Source organism: Arachis duranensis, chromosome 8 (genome assembly GCF_000817695.3).
Source record: "Arachis duranensis cultivar V14167 chromosome 8, aradu.V14167.gnm2.J7QH, whole genome shotgun sequence".
Classification (NCBI taxonomy): Eukaryota; Viridiplantae; Streptophyta; class Magnoliopsida; order Fabales; family Fabaceae; genus Arachis; species Arachis duranensis.
Genome location: NC_029779.3, coordinates 13,967,149 through 13,984,398, shown reverse-complemented (window position 1 = coordinate 13,984,398; position 17,250 = coordinate 13,967,149). Strand labels below are relative to the sequence as shown.

At 32.7% G+C, this 17,250-nt stretch overlaps 1 protein-coding gene across 2 annotated transcripts; it reads left to right on the top strand.

Moving 5' to 3' along the window:
- Positions 1-13,812: 13,812 nt before the first annotated feature.
- Positions 13,813-17,029, top strand: LOC107460947 (uncharacterized). Of its 2 annotated transcripts, none has more exons than XM_052252414.1 (6): positions 13,813-14,217; positions 15,054-15,144; positions 15,271-15,428; positions 15,981-16,008; positions 16,207-16,315; positions 16,744-17,029. In XM_052252414.1, exons 1-6 carry the CDS (start codon positions 14,008-14,010, stop codon positions 16,823-16,825), a joined length of 678 nt encoding a protein of 225 aa, XP_052108374.1. In that variant the 5' UTR covers positions 13,813-14,007; the 3' UTR covers positions 16,826-17,029. The 2 variants fall into 2 exon arrangements, with proteins under 2 accessions (XP_052108374.1, XP_015934867.1); XM_016079381.3 differs by having other exon boundaries at positions 13,816-14,217; positions 15,268-15,428.
- The last annotated feature ends 221 nt before the right edge of the window (positions 17,030-17,250 follow it).

The following is a 17,250-nucleotide window of genomic DNA, read 5'->3' as shown; positions in this document are numbered from 1 at the left end:
GGAGAAGACTCCATTATTTTTTCAGAAAAATTGAAATTAAAAAATTATCTCTATATCCCTGCATTATCATCAAAATTATTGTCTGTTAGCCAAGTAACAAAGAAACTAAATTGTGTGGTACTCATATACTCTACCTTTTGTCTTTTATAGGACATTCTTACGAAGGAAGGGCGTGGTACTGAGCGAGACGGCCTTTACTACGTTGATGAAGTAGCACACCAGGGTCATGCAATGCTTGCTCACAGAACAGTTACTAGGCAACTTTGGTTATGGCACAGGCTTCTTGGACATCCTTCATTTAGGTACCTTAAGTTTCTATTTCCTAGTCTTTTTACAAGTAGTACTAAACCTCTCAAATGTGAAACTTGTATTCGTATAAAAAATCACAGAGTTTCTTTTTTTTCCAACCAACAATAGAGTCAATTCCAGTTTTTCTCTAATACACTCTGATGTGTGGGGCCCAGCCCCTATTTCGCATAATAATTTTTAATATTTTGTGTTATTTATGGACGATTTCTCTTGCATGACTTGTGTATATTTTTTAAAACACAAATCTGAAGTATCTGATAACTTCTTTGCTTTCTACCAAATAATTCAAACTCAATTCAACAAGAAAATTTAAGTACTTCACTAAGATAATGGTGAGGAATTTATAAACCAATCAATGTGCGATTTTTTATGAAAAATAGTCTTATCCATCAAACTTCCTGTCCAAATACACCCCAACAAAATGGTGTGGCTTAACAGCGAAATCGTAAGTTACTTGAGATGACCCGAGCCATGCTTTTTGATGCACAAGTTCCAAAAAATTTTTGGCCTAAAGCTATAGCGACCTCTGCCTACTTACTAAATCGCCTACCTACCCAAGTTCTCCACCACAAAACACTCTTACAAATCTTGGCTACTCAGACTGCAATCCCGTCTATTCTAACCTAACCACCTCGAGTATTTGGATGTTCCGTCTTTGTCTATATCCCCAAAGTCAATAGAACCAAACTTGATCCTTGTGCAAAAAAATGTGTTTTCGTTGGGTATGCTACACACCGAAAGGGATATAAGTGCTATAATTCAATCACTCATTGTATTCATGTGACCATGTATTGTAATTTTTTAGAATCCGAATTTTACTTCAGCTGCCAACATGGCATTCAGGGGGAGAACAATAATGAACCACCAAGTTGGCTAAATAACCTTTGTTCCCAGAAACTATTCAAATAGAGCAAGCAGATGGAGCCACCGAGTATACTTCACTCAACGTAGAAAATAACTCGGTACATACAACCAGTGAGAGTCCTATTGAGAATGTCAGACAAGAGATAAGTAATTGTCAATCTGATAATTTACTCCCTATTTTTAATGAGACCACTAATAATAACAGTTAGCACTGGAACATGAAGAACCAGAGCCCAATACCTTTATTCTTCCTCCAAGAAGAAACAGAAGGATGCCTCCTGATTGGTACTCACCAGAACATGTTTCTCGTAACTCAAGATACCTGATAAGAGTGGCTAGAGAAGGAATAGCAGATGTTGTAAAGGCTTTTTTCACCAGACTCTTAACAAAAGACATTTTAAGAACTGTCCGAGAAGCCAATGAGAAAGTTGAATGGCGAAAAGTCATGAATACAGAAATGGAAGCTCTAGAGAAGAATGAAACTTGGGAGAAGTGTATCCTACCAACAGGAAAAAAGCCAGTCGGGTGCAAATGGGTTTTCACCATTAAACACAAGGCAGATGGCACTATTGAACGGTACAAGGCAAGGTTGGTGGCTAAAGGTTATACATAGACCTATGATATCGACTACACTGAAACTTTTTCACCGGTTGCAAAGATTAATACTATCAGGGTGTTATTTTCAATAGCAGCAAATGAAGATTGGTCACTCCATCAATTTGACGTCAGGAATGCTTTCTTGCATGGAGAGTTGAAATAAGAAGTATACATGGAAGCTCCTCCAAGTTTCTCAACGGGATTTAGAAAACATGAAGTTTGTCGGTTAAAGAAGGCTCTTTATGAGTTTAAACAATCTCCACGTGCCTGGTTTGGAAGATTTACAGATGCCATGAAAAGGTATAGGTACAAGCAAAGTAACTCTGATCATACCCTTTTTTGAAAAAACGAGGAGATTTAATTACTTGCCTAATAATATACGTGGATGATATGATCATAACGAGAAATGATACTGAAAAAATTAAAAAATTGAGAAGGAACCTATTTACAGACTTCGAAATGAAGGATTTGGGAAGACTAAAATATTTCTTAGGAATAGAGGTTCTACGATCCAGTAAAAGAATCTTTATCTCCCAAAGAAAGTACATTTTGGACCTTCTGGCAGAAACATGAATGGTGGATTGTAAACCAATAGATACGCCCATGCAAGTTAATCACAAGTTAAAGATAGTAGAAGGTGCCACCCTAGAAGATAAGGAAAGGTACCAGCGACTGGTTGGAAAACTAATTTACTTATAACATACTCGGCCTGACATAGCTTATGCTGTGGGCAGTGGTGGAGCTTAGTTCAGACAAGGGGTGGGCATGGCCCCCTCCCAAACTTTTATTAAAAAAATTAGTAATACTTTTTTAAAATATAAAAAATAGTTCAGTTGGCTTAAATATTTTATTATGACTTAAAATACCAAAGTTTAATCTTCATCTCTTGCTTTTATTGCACAATAATTTTTAGTTTTAAACATTCAAAACATATTAGATTTGGACTGAATTGAGTGTATTCGCATTTCGCAGCTCTCTATTCAATAAGCAACACTCCCTTTACCTTTGAGTTCAAATATAAAAAATTTGGTATTTTTTATTTATGTAATTTAATATTGTTTTATATTTTACCGTTTATTTAATTTAATGTTTTATATGATAAAAAATATTAGAATATTCAATAAGTATTGATATTATTGTATGTGTATAAATTGATAAAAAAATTCAATAAATATTATAAATTTTAATATTTGTCGTTCTAATTTCTTTTTTACATATTTTACTGGATATATATTCAAATTTTTATATAAAATAGTCATAAAAAATCAAAGAATTGATGATGCATTTTTTAAGAGGAAGGCTAATATTCAAGAAGGAAAACATATAACTTTTATAATATCAACATTTGTAATATGAGGTGCTCTTTACTAATTTAGCATATTATGGAATATCAACTAGTTTAAAGAAGTTAACAATTTTTTTTTCAATCTACAAGTAATTCGATAAAGTTTGTTAGTTTGACATTAATCTAAGGAGCTATTAAGTTTAGGATTTAATCCAGTAAAATTACTCGAGACATTAAATTTTGTTACTGCTTATGATATCATTTGTTATTTGGCTAATTATTCATCTAATATTTTTATCCTTTTAAAATTATCTAAATGTGTATCATCATCTTTTTAAAATCAAATTTGAATATTATAATTTAATCAAACAACAATCATCTTAAAAGATATTTTAGTCTTTTCAAAATTAATCTTAAATAGTATATTTTCATTTTTTTTAATATCTAGACAAATTTTTAATTTTTAAAGCATTTAAAGACTACTAATACTAAATAGATATTTTAAATTTTAACATTACTCTTCAAAAAGAGTACTTTTATCTTTTTAAATTCAATATAAATTTTTAATCTTTAAAATAATTGAATAACTCTAATTTTAAAAGAATATTTTTGTCTTTTTAAAATTTATAACAAATTTTTTATTGCACAAAACATGGAAAAGCCTTACTACCTTAGTCCAAATTCGTTTGTTTTAGTATACTAATCCAACACAAAAATAAATGAAAATAATAATGATAAAAATACATAAAATACAACTTTTTTTGTTAAGTACGATTTTGGTCTCTAAGATAGGGCTTGAAAATTTTTTTCGTCCCCAATATTTTTTTGCTTATAAAATCGTCCCTAAAGTTTAACTTAGTTTTAAAATCATTCTATTTTACCAAATTTTTTATTTTTATTACCAAATTACTCTAAAATAAAAAAAATATATAAAAAAAACACGTTAAGGGAGAAAGGGGGAAGGGAAAACGCGTTAAGGGGGAAGGGGGTTTCAGGGAAAAGGAGGGGGAGGGGTGGGGTGTTCAGGGAAGAAGAGGAGGAAGGGAATCCGCCGCCATCCCTCGAGGTGCCGTCATCCCTCGCGATTTGCACCGTTGCAGTGCCTTCCTTGTGATTTGCAGAGTCATCGACCACTGCAAAGCCGTTCACGTCGCGATTCGCAGCGCCGCCAACCACCACAGCGCCATCCTCATCGCGATTTGCAGCCTGCTACCACCGCATTGCCGTTCTCATTGCAATTCGCGGCGTCGCCACTACTGCCGTAGCCATTTCCACGCGATCCGCCACCACCACCGCAGCTCTCCTCTCCTCACGATTCGCAGTTCACCACCACAGCCCCTCTTCTCCCACCACCGCCGCAGCCCTTCCCCTCGCGATTCGCATATCACCTGCTCTTCTTCGAGGTCCTTGCAGTGCTGTTTCAACTTTTTATTCCTTTTTTCTTTAATTTTTCAGATTTAGAGGAAGGTGTTTTGCTTCTATTTATTCCATTATTGTTGTTGTTGTTGATGATTATGGTTTCTTGTGTTTACTCTTTTTTATTCCATTGTTGTTGTTGGTGCTTCTAGTTGCTTCTACTTCTGTTTCTTTTGTTGGAGAGGAAGGCAAGACTCTGCTTTGTTGCCTTCTGTTTCTTTTGGTTCTCAATGTGTATTCCTTGTTTATCTTTTGGTTGCCTTATTTATCTGCTTCCATTATTCATGTGTATTGCTTTTGTTTCTGCTTCTTGTCTTGTTTATCTGCTTCTGGTTGCTTCTGGTTCTGCTTTTGTGATGAAGAAAAAAAAGAAGAATAGAAAATGAGAATTTTAGAAAAAAAGGAAAGGGTATTTTGGTTCAAAGGACGATTTTAAAATCAAGTTAAACTTTAGGGACGATTTTGTAAGCAAAAAAAAGTTAGGGACGAAAAAAATTTTCAACCCCTACCTTAGGGACTAAAATCGTACTTAACCCCCTTTTTTTACTATTTCGTTTGTGGAGTTTCGATGCTCCAAGAGTTGTAAGGAGCATTTAATTGAGTCCCATTTTAATAAGCACAAACAACAAGAAGTGCGTTTGGTAAGATAACTTTTAAAATTTAAAAATACTATATAGACATTAATGTAAGAATTAAATTTATATATTAATTAATTTTACGAGGTTATATTAGACTTTTTTATTTTGATAAACACGATCTAACTTTGAAAAGTTCCCTTTGAGGTAGTTTCAAAAGCACTGCTAACTTTTAAAAGCTGCAAGTACAAGCACATGAGTTTTTGTATTTACCAAATGCAAGCATGTGATGAAATGCACAAACACCTCTTTGAAATATTTTACCGAACCAAGTTTAGGTATTCTTCAGATTCCAAACAATATGTTACAAATAGGACACTAACTCCTCATAACTCATTCAAATGCCTAATAACTCAATTTTATGAGGTTAATTGTTACATTGTAACCATAATTCTACTATTAAAGGAGAATGTTACAACATTGACAATTGTTCGTACTTTTGATTGGTCACGAGCTTATGAAATTTTGAGACCCTGATTTGAGCCGTGTTAACACCAGACTGAGAGGACAACCTGCAAAGGCACTCTGATACTTAAGTCAATAGTGCTTTTAAGATGATTGTAGTGAGAAGAATGTAGCTTACCTCGAGGTTCCCCTCTCCCTGTATTATACTGTCAATAAGTAACCGTTAGGCATTTACATCCTTGAGTATATGTTTCGATATCACGACTTATCAGATTTTTGAGTTATGACTCTATTCATTTTTCTGATATACGTTACCCTTGTGTTAAGTTGATAACATATCGATTTCATTTAACCGAATTCTTAATATACTATTCTTGTTCAGAATAGTGCCCCAACTTGGATTTCTTGACTTACGATATTGTCGTGAACCCGAGTTTAATGGACCAAGCCTATTTGGGTTTTAAGCGCCAAAAAATGCTTAAGAAATCTTTCCGTTCATTTGAGCGGTTGTAAGTTGTAACTCCCTTGGTTTTCAAACTGTCAGTTTTCTCTCTCCATAAATCAATGTTGCATTTAATCTTTATTAATAAAAACTCCACTTTAACTTTACTTTCATTTCTAATACTTTCTTTAAAAGAAAATATTCTCTCTCTTTCAAAAAGACCTACAGACCCTTAGGAAGAAAAATTTCAAGTTCCTCTACTCCTATAGTACTCCAGGATCTTTCCAAAAGGGTATGCTTGCTATTCCTTTTATACATTTGCAACAGTACCCTTTATTCAGGTATGGAGACTTAATTTTCCTCTTCCACCTTTCAAATCATACTTGCTATTCAAATTCCATCCATCTAGATGAATAGTTCACTACCCTTTTTTGTTGATTTTATATGATTATCGATATGGGATTTTATAATTTTGTCTATCAAATTATGCATGTTTACGTTTTAGTAGGGGTACCACTATTTAAATATCCCATTATTTTGAACATTAGTAAAACTTACGAAAAATTATAGAGATTTTTTTGGGTTTTCTCTTGGTCCCCTTAGTGTTTTATGGAACTTCCCTTTCGTAACGTAGTGGTGGTGTTCCTGTAGGTATATGAGATGCTGAAGAAGAAGATAATTGCTACCTGCAAGAGAGTCAGTACGTCATCATCTAGACCTGCTCCACATCCTAACCCAACTCGACAAGTGGATCCTTATTCTTAAGTTTTGGAAGAAGTGAAATTTATTGTCTCCACCATCACCCAAGATGAGCTAGATGCGTTACGAGAAGTCGGGGTTATCTTTAATTCCAACGTTGAAAACTTATACGTCTTTTCTGCCCCGAGTCAGAAAGATAGTCTCTGCCAGTTTAACAATCATGCAGGCTCCTAACTACGAGACATCGTTTACTCGTTTTGGAGTCTGTCTTCCTTTCACACCCTTTCAACAAGATATTCTTAGGTATACAAGATGTGTCCCATCACAACTTCATCCAAACACTTGGGACATTATCCGAAGTTTCGAGCTATTGTGTTCTTTCCTTGGACTAGATGCCTCTTATAGGGTCTTCTTTTATTTATTTTTTTTACCTAACCATGCCCTTTAGCTCGCAAGGTCGCGGGTTTATCTCTTTCTGAGGTAACCCAAATAGGAGAATCTTTAACCTTTTTGAAGAATCCTATCATGATTTCAAAGAGAGATTCTCCAAGGTTGAAACAGTAGAGGGAACAACACTTTTGTTCATGACTATGGAATATGAAAAAAAGTTTAACTTATATTAGAACTTTAACATCTCGTCCCCTAAAATCCAACTTCAAGGTGTCAATACTTTTGAGTCTAAGAGTATCCAAATGTTTCTAGAACTCTGGAATAATTAATCTTTAAGTATTCGAACCATTCTGGCTAATGAGTATGCTGCTCGGAATGCCATTGGTAAATATTATGAAGTACTCCATTAGTGTGTGAGCTTTTTCGTTACATCGACTTTTCAACTTTGTCAATACAAACAAATTATGAAACATGTAATAATTGATAATCATTTCATCAAACAGATTGTATCAAAATATTTAAAATAAGGCCTCATTAAAAGACTAAATAAATAGGAAAAGAGTGCCTTTTATTATAACACTAACAATTGTAAAGAATAATTACTAAGAGAAATATTTCTTTAAGTGAATGGCATTCCACGTTCTCGAAACCTTGAACCCATCTAAGTTTTCCAACTTATAGGCCCCTTACCCAAATTTGCCTTAATTTTGAATGACCATTTTCAAGTAGGGGCGAGCTTCCCTTGGCTTCCCAATCTTCATCATCGTTGTGCCGTCGAGGCGGCTCCAAAATGTCTTTCAAATCTATATAGAAAAAGTCTAGGGGGCCAGCAACTTTGTTAAATTCTGGCCAGCATGTAACTATCAAAGAAAAGTGAGTCATTGGATGAAATCTCACACTAATCTCACACCATTAAAACCATCATTGATGGCTATTTGATGGCTACAAATCACAAAAGTTGCTGGTCCCCTAGCATTCCTCATCTATATATTCATCTGTCCGATGACCACAAGATTTATGATAATCACAATATCGGGACTTATTTAGCGAAGTTCTAGGCTAAATTTTTCTTGCTTTTAGCAATATACCTTTATGGGAATTTGTTGATAGACTTCTACCAACGATGCAACTAAAGGTGTATATGTGGAGAACTTTCCCACATGTGGAACTGACGACTTCGGAGAATTTCGTCCCAAGCTCCCGACCTTATTAGGCAAGGGGGTTGGGTTCTTCTGTTTGGTCGAAACTACTCTCGAAATGTCCTCGTCCTTCATGCATTCCAAAGTAATTTGATGGATTTCTTCCATGAATTTGACATATTTGGAAGTGAGATGTCTTCTGAAATCTCTTTCGAGCAATCCAGCTATGAGACAAAGACGCACGACCTTAGGAGTTTGTGTGTTAACCTCCAAGAGTGCCTTATTGAAGCGATCCAGGTAATTTTGGATTTTTTTTCAACTCTCTGCTCTACACCAAGTAGTGAAATAGGATGCTTGGCTTGAGTTTTCCCTGTAGTGAAGTGAGCAAAAAATTTGATAGGTCGTCTTGATATCGTGGAACACGAAGATAGAACCAGAAGGTAAAGTATTAAACGATGCCATCGTTGGCCCATATAGTGTAATAAAAAATGCTTTACACCTTATAGCATCTCTTACACCCATTAAGTTCATCATGTCTCAAAGGCGTCAATGTGCTCTTGAGGGTCTGACTTACCTTCATATTTCAGATCTATCAACTTGTCAAAGTATTTGGGCAGCCTGACCTGAAGAACATGTAAAGCGAATGGAATTTGGCCCACGATCACGTGTTCCTGAGAATCCCTATGCCTTCTAGGACTTGGACTTCTTTGCGAAATTCGCTTTCTTTTAGACTGGAAGACTAGGAATTAGATCTTCCTTGTCTCTCATGATCCCGATGTACTCTTCACATCAGGGAGACTCTCTCCTATTTCTTCGTGGCGAATGAGATCGTTGGCAATCATCCTCATGTTGGTGATCTCAGGATCTCTCCGGCGTTCTTCTTTCTCGGCTATTCCGCTGTCCTCTTGTCGTATGACTTTGAAATTAGAATCGCGATTGCAAACATTCAACAAGTTTATGCTCTAATTCCTGCATCTTGTGACGCATCTCTTGCATTGCATGGACATAATATACCGGGCCCAAGACAATGAAATGGCGAACTTTGGTATTATGGTTCTGATGGTGCTCAAAAGATTATTCAAAGATTAATCCAAATTGTAGAGAGTAAGTTGGAGATACAATATTGTCGTCATCCTTCTATTTCAAGTTTCTAATGTCTCGAGGTCATCATTCCCAATGGGGGAGGGTGTTTTTACAAGGACTCCGACGCTCAAGTTAGCATGGGTCGCAAAAGGAACTAAGATAGAGATCATACATGAGTGCACGTATTTGGAATAGTGCATATATTATGATGTTATGATGTTATGAGCTTCTCTTATATGGGTTGTTATTTTCATGAGCTACTCCTATCATAAGATGCTTGATGTCTTATTGTGGTCTCCCTTTATATATGCTCTTAGGCTTATATATAGTCAATGTTATAACACTATCTTTTAATAGTAGAATGATAGTTGCAATATAATAATTAATCTCATAAAATTGAGTTATTAGGTATTAGAATGAGTTATGAGGATATAGTATCCTCTTTATAACATATTCTTTGGAACCCGATAGAATACTTAATCATCAAATCGGTTTCTTAGAACTTCTTATATTCTTGAAACCGATTCTTAGTATTAGGCTTATAGAAGTATTTCAGAATAGAACCCAAACTCGGTATGTTTTTCTTTGAAAAAGATTTTTCGAGTTTTAGATATCAACCCAAGTGTTTCATCTTTTAAGGTGGAATTTTTTATTTTGCTTACTTTTCTTATAAGTCCAAACTCTGACCATAACTTCTATCAATCATAGGTTACCATATCGATTTATGAGTTTGGGAGTTAGATTTTTTTTAATCAAATTTTTCATGTTGTGATTCTAGAATCAAGAGTCGACGCTTTTATTTCTTGAATGTCAAACTAATTTTTATTGAATTTTGTATTTTTCAGTTTCTTGGACTTCCCGTAGTGGGTACCCGCAACTCGTAGCTTGTAGGCTTAAGCATCCAAGTTTTTGAGATTCCGATGAAAACATATCAAAATAAATTCAAGTTGTCAAAATTAATAATTATTAAATTTAGTATGTATGAAATAGTAACTCAATCAAAAAAATGTTGAATTTAAAATAAAAAAATTATTTCTCTTAAAATAATTGCTTGATTAATTTTTTCATTTAAGTGTAATTTATCTAAATAATTTTTTTCGATTTAAAGTTTTTTTGGACAATTAAATGATGGAATTTTTCAATTTAGATTAGTTGACTCATAAGCCTTTTTTCAATAAACAATTCTTCAAAGATTATTCCTTTATTTCTACCATAAGTTTTTATATTATTTTTTTAAAATAATAATATGCTCTAAAATATTTTATAAAAATTTAAATAAAATAAATCATAACTTCACGTGTTTTAGTATGGATGTGGTTTGCCTTCGAAAAGTTTAATTAGGATTTTTAATATTTTTTTCTTTAATAGAGAATGAATTTCCTGTCTTTCAACTTTGTAAACTTTGATTTCTGAATGTCAAATAATGTTTCTTGTGGTAAAGCCTTTTTTTCTTATTTCTTGTCTCACAACTTTTAAGTTGTTACTAAACCTTCAAATCATTGATAATTTAATTAGTCTAGCAATTATAAGCTTTTGAAGCGTAGAATAATATGACACATATTAAAATTTGTAAATATTTTCATATTTTCGGTGAAATATAAATATTTGCAATGATAAAAATGTTTTAAATTTTAATTTGTGATAATATTATTATACGCTTTAAAGGCTTATAATTTTTAGACCAATTAAATGGTCAAGGATTTGGAGGTTTAGTAACAACTTAAAAGTTTTGAAGTAAAAAATCGAATAATTTTTTTTTGTAAATTTATCACAAAAAATACTACTTGACATCTAGAGATCAAAGTTTATAAATAGGAAGACATAAATTCATCCTCTATTAAAAAATATTAAAAATCCTAAAGCCACTTAGACATGTAAAGATATGATTTATTTTGCTCAAGTTTTATAAATTATTTTAGAGCATATTATTATTTTAAAAAATAATATAAAAATTTGTGGTAGAAAACTAGAAATAAAGGAATAATCTTTGAACAATTATTTATTGAAAAAAAAATCATAAATCAACTAATCTAAATTGGAACATTCCATCATTCAATTATCCAAACAATTATTTTAAATTAGAAAAAAAAACTCATTTAAATAGATTGTACGTAAATGAAAAAAATTCATCAAGCAATTGAAGTTTGAAGGAAAAGCTTTGCGACCAGACACAGTGCGACAGCAACGGAAACAACAACAATACTGTAGACCACAACGGCTACGAACACATACCAACATACGAAGTCCCATACAAAGGAACTGGAAGCACCGACGGCCATGGAACACAGGGGATGCCATGTGACGGCAGAGACGACATTCAACAATGCTGATGCTATGGCAGTGGATGAAGAGGGCTGGTTCAACTTCGGCGGCAGCAATGAGACAAACGCGATGTGATGACCTGAGGAAGAAAACCTCGATAGAAGCTAGGGTTTTTTTTGTGATGGAGGGTATCTCTTCCTTGGCTCCCCTCTTTTCAGATTAGGATTTTTTTCTTAGGTTTTTGCTTTCTCTTTTTTTCTGTTTTTAAAGAAATTTACTTAAAAATAATTAAAAAATGAATTAAAAATGTTAATAAATCACTTTATTTCTGAAATGATTAAACCATAGTTATAAAATAATAACAGACAAATTCTGAATTTTTGGGATCACATATTATTTGTACACCAAAATTAACTACTAAAATTAGCTACCAATGTATTTGTGTATAAATACAAGTGTAGTTTAATTTATTTTTAATGTATATTTATATTTCAACATGTATTTTATACTGGTGGCTGATTTTATTAGCTAATTTTAGTGTACAAGTAGCATTACTCTTAATTTTTATGAAGTTAATTGTTACATTATAACAATCATTCTACTATTAAAAAAAAATGTTATAACATTGACTATATATAGGCCAAAAGACATTATATGAAGAGAGATCACAATAAAGTATCAAGTATTTTATGACGAGAGTAGCTAGTAAATACGTATATCAGGTGTATCTCTATCTAAGTTCCTCTTACGACCCATGCTAACTTGAATATCAGAGCCTTTATAGATATACCTCTATTATTGAAGATAACAAATTCGAAATAACGAGAATTTAGAATAGAAAAATAGTGACAATATCGTATCTCCAATTTATTTTATAATTTTATTCAAATAACTCTTAAATTCGGAAGGAAAAATCTTATGAACAATATTATATTTGAGTTTTGGGGTGTTTGTGTAAAAGAACTAATTGAAAATGCATGGACAATAGAAATGAGGACGAGTTTGCACTTTGCATGAAAATACACCGTCCAAGTGGAGGGAGTTGCAATTCAAACGTGAGAGAGTGAAAGACTGAAAGACTTAAAAGAAATTAAAAAGAGGATTATATTGTTTTTAACTTTTTATAGTTTTGTAACGCAAAGATGCACATTTCGTGAATGCAGAGGTAACAATTCCAGTGCACGAAAAAGATGTCCATGAGAAACAAACCAAATTAGACCTAGACCAAAACCAAAGCAAACGTATCTATAATCTAATTAATGACTTAATTAGCATATAACATATAATAGTATTGGGAAGATTGTGATTAAGGTTAAGGGAATCATCTTGTCTCATCTCATCTCGTCTAATAAAACTTCACATGAAATTTTTATCAAATTTATTCGAAAAACTTCTATATTAAGTCGACTTACATATAATTTTTAACAAAAAGTTCCGAGCACACATTACACATTGTGTTAGTATGCGCTTTTTTTAAAAATTTTTTTTATGTGTTTTGAGATTTTATTTATATATAATATATATTATTTAATTATTTTTAATATATATTTTGTATTTTAATATATATTTTTATTAATTTAGTAGTTGGCTTTTTATATATACACAGCATATTTAAATTTTAATAAATTACTAATGAATAATATTTTATGACAATTCTAATAAAAAAAATTTAAACTTTTTTTAAAATAATTAAACCTGTAGAATAATAAAGTAAAATACTTAAATAACTTTAACTGTGAGTATATTTCATTATTTCATAAATTAATAGAAAAATAATTACTAATTAGTAAAAAATCATATATAATTTTTGGGTAAAGTATATTTTTTGTCTCTAAAATTTAGTAAAAATTTTAAAAATATCTTTAAGTTTTATTTTGTTTCAATTTTATTTCAAAAGTTTTCCATTTGCATCAAATATACCTTGACGGCTAAATTTTCAAAAAATTTAAGAGCAATCTAATAATAATATATGAAAATTATGTTTAATTTGCTTATGTTGAGAGTCGTTCTTATGAAATTGTTGTTGAATTGATCTTAAATTTTTTGAAAAATTAACCATCAAGAGTATATTTAATGCAAATTGAAAATTTTTGAAATAAAATTAAACAGATCACATCAATACTTCAATTTTCACCTTTCTAATTAGCCATCTGGTATTCTGGTAATCTGAGTTTACCATGCAACAAAAAGTTTTGTTCAGTGGAAGACAATTTTGTCATTTTACAGTTTTTCTAAGTGAATAATTTATCATTTGTATTCTTATTTTGAAAATTTATTAGTCTTGGTTTTATTTAATCGCAGTTTGAGCTGCCACCGCCACCTTCTAACACACACAATCTCAGCGGGGAGAAAAAAAAAAAAAACCCTAACCCTAACCCTATGGACGAGGGAACTTTCTTCTTCTTCGTCTTCTTCAATTAATCTGTTGAAATCTGTGGGAGTTTCTCAAATTTCAGAGTGGTGGGTGTTTGGGGTAAGGTAATGGACCAGAGATCCATGGTGGATTTGGAATCAGAGAGGGAATCGCTTCGTGTGAAAAGGAAGACCCTTGAAGCCGTTCTTCACCATTGTCAGAGAGCACTTGAATCAACTATCCACGATAATTCTACTGATACCATCTTCCATGAACACAGTTCTGGGGCTCATCCTACCCCACCACCATCACCACCACCTGATCTTGAAACCGATGAGGTACTTTCGTTTTTTATTTTATTTTTTCTGTTTTTTGCTGTTGTTGTTTAGGGTTTGTGATGGTGTTGGGAGGGAGTTCTTGACTTCTTGTTGTGATAGGATAGGATATGTAATTAGGTTTCATGAACTAACTTCCTTATCAGTTTAAACTTTTTTTTAATCTTTGATTAATAGTCAGAAAAAACAAGCTTACTTGATAAAGTGAATGTTGATTGGTAGTCATAATTGAACGTCGATAGCAGGATCTGGAGCTCTAATTATTACACCTAAGCCAAGTTTCTGAAAGTTCAAGCAGCAAATTAAAGGCCAATGAATTATATTTATTAGATATATGACATTTGGAATTGAAAGAGAACCTGTTCTTGTACGCTTGGTGCATATGAGTATATGGTTAGACCTTAAGAGATTAGGTCTAGAAGTAAGTAAGTCAGCTCGTGAGCTAATTATATAGCTTGATTCCTTGGTAGATCAGTAAACTGAGCTCGGGAGCTAACGAGCAGAGCATGAGCTAGAAATTTGAGCTCATTTATTAGACGAGCGCATCTTTGAGCATTGTCATATTTGATTCAGTGTGAATGAGCTAACATACATATACATATACATATAGAGTTAGAGACAGAAGTATTACTCTAGTCTTGAGCCTTGCTGGAAGAATAGATATGATGGGAATGCACATGAAACATAAATTCTTATATTTGATGATGTCATTTTTGTTTGTTTGATAGTGGTTCCTGTGTGATGCAATGGAACTATGAATGTTTAAAATGACCGATTCTGAACACTGTCCTTAATGTTAATGAGATTCCTAACACAGCAGCTTTTGTGTCCCAATGCAGTTATGTGATCTGATCAAATCTAGAGTTGAATGCCCTGGCTTCCTTGAAAAGTTAGAATGTGCCCAGGCATCTTTTTCACGTGACACAGCTGGTATGTTACACATCACAAAATGATTTCTGCATTTTGATGATTTGAGTAATACAAGTTGCTCCTTTTGTTGTTTGAAACCTTGAATACTGATTACAGAAATTGATTGTTTATGGTTTATGGCAGAAGAAGGTAATTCTTGGGATATGGTCAGTGATAATGATCTCTGGGAAGATAAAGATGTTGACTCCGACCAAGAAGATTATGTTCTTGTCAAACAAGAAGATATTGTGGAAGGCATCGCTTGCTTCATGGCTGCATATTTGTTATCCCTGAAGCAGACCAAGGTATGTAATTCACATATTTTGTTGTCATTGGATTGGCTTTATAGTATGTGCCATAAGATGTAGTGTTGGTTTGGATTGACTTTTTTGAGTAAAAAATGTACAAAATTAAAGTACTTTTATTCAATTTTAAACCTATTTGGATACATCTTTTAAAAAATACTTTTATTAAAAAAGCAAATTATTTTGTTTCTCTAAAAGCTAATACCTTGCTTTTTAAAAAAGCAGAAGCAAAAGGCATTTTTAATACTTGAAAATTCTTTTTGAAAATTTTATCCAAATGTAAAATAGCTTGTCTATTAAAAAAATATCTTTTTAAAAAAGATGAAAAAAATAAGTATTTTTTTTCAAAAGCCAATCCAAACTACTATTATGGCTTTTCCCATAGTATGCTTAACTGAAGCTGTCTCATTCTTCTGTTGCTCAAGAATTGCTTGTTATCAAGCAATGGACAATGTTGCTTTATTAATTTTAGCTATGATCGATAATAAGAAACATGTCGTCAAATTTACTTTTGTCTCTGATCTCTCTGATTGATTCCTTTGCTCTTTGTAGGATTTGACACCTCTTCAACTCCAAGAAGGTGAATTTAATTGCTTCGTTCCTAATGGCTTACCTTCATTGTGCTTCCATATATTTTAGTGAAAACAATCATTTCTCTTCATCATCTACCTCTGTATTTCAGATGAATGTTCATGGCTATGCTCTAACTGAGGCAATATTATTGTCAGTTAGCTGAAAAATGGAATGAATTGCTGACTTTTTATATTTCTTTTATTAGCCCTCAGCAAGACTTTTTCAGTGAAAAAGAAAAAAGGTAAGCTTCAAAAGGCTTGGGATGGGAGCAAAGTTATTTATAATGTTGCATCATGGGGAGCTACGGCTATTGGGTAAGTGGTTTCACATGACTTAAAATTGCAGAACTTAATTGTTTTATTCATCTGCTGCGAAACGTGTCGCACATTTTACTTATGAAATTGGCTTCTGCCTTGTTAGCATTCCTCTAGTAATCTTCAGTTATGGATATTAAATGTCTAGTTTTATCATCTTGTCACTTGCATTTTTCATTTACAATATGTTTGATCGGAGGTTTAAAATTAGGTGGACATTTTTTGTGGATGAGATACATGGTTAATTTTACTAATTCCAGAAGAATTTCATCCCATTTTTAACGTCTAACCAAGCACACACATAGTTTAGTAACATAATAATAGCTCCTTTATAATAGTGGAGCCTTTTCAAAACAGAATCATTTTGAATTAGTTCAATCGTCACAGTTGAGCTAATAGTTTCATTTGGCACTTGACATTGTCGGCAGGATATACCAAAACCCTGTTATTGTAAGGGCTGCAACTAAAGCATTCTGGACTTCATGCCAGGTCATATCAAAGCTTCTCTGATTTGGTAATGTAGCTTGGAGCAAAGTTGTGGTTGTCAACTTAGGTAGTTGAATGCAATTGATTCAGCTTAGCCTTCCACAATCTGTTCTAGTTTTATATACGAATTCAATTTCTTTGCACCAAAGATCAATTGATCTTAGTGTGGCTTGATGTAAATATAACTGGTCTAATGTTTTCTAGTGTAATCCAAAATCTTATTCAAAACTTGTCTTATTCAAATCTTGTGTCCTGGAGCATAATTCAAAATTTGTTATTTGGCTTTAACCGTTGAATAAAGTATGAGAGATTACATGAGTTTTATACACCTACTTTTAAATAAATGCATTATATATGAAATGAATTACCTAAAAAGTACATTAAGATATTTGTGGCCTGCTAGGGTTCTAGTACCCACTAGGGTTTTCTTTCACTTTCATTTTAAGATC

Excerpts from the sequence above, each read along its gene's own strand:
- LOC107460947 (XM_016079381.3), top strand. The coding sequence starts at position 14,008 with ATGGACCAGAGATCCATGGTGGATTTGGAATCAGAGAGGGAATCGCTT. Across the intron at positions 15,145-15,267 it reads TTTTTCACGTGACACAGCTG|AAGAAGGTAATTCTTGGGAT; the intron begins GTATGTTACACA and ends GGTTTATGGCAG. Across the intron at positions 15,429-15,980 it reads TATCCCTGAAGCAGACCAAG|GATTTGACACCTCTTCAACT; the intron begins GTATGTAATTCA and ends TGCTCTTTGTAG.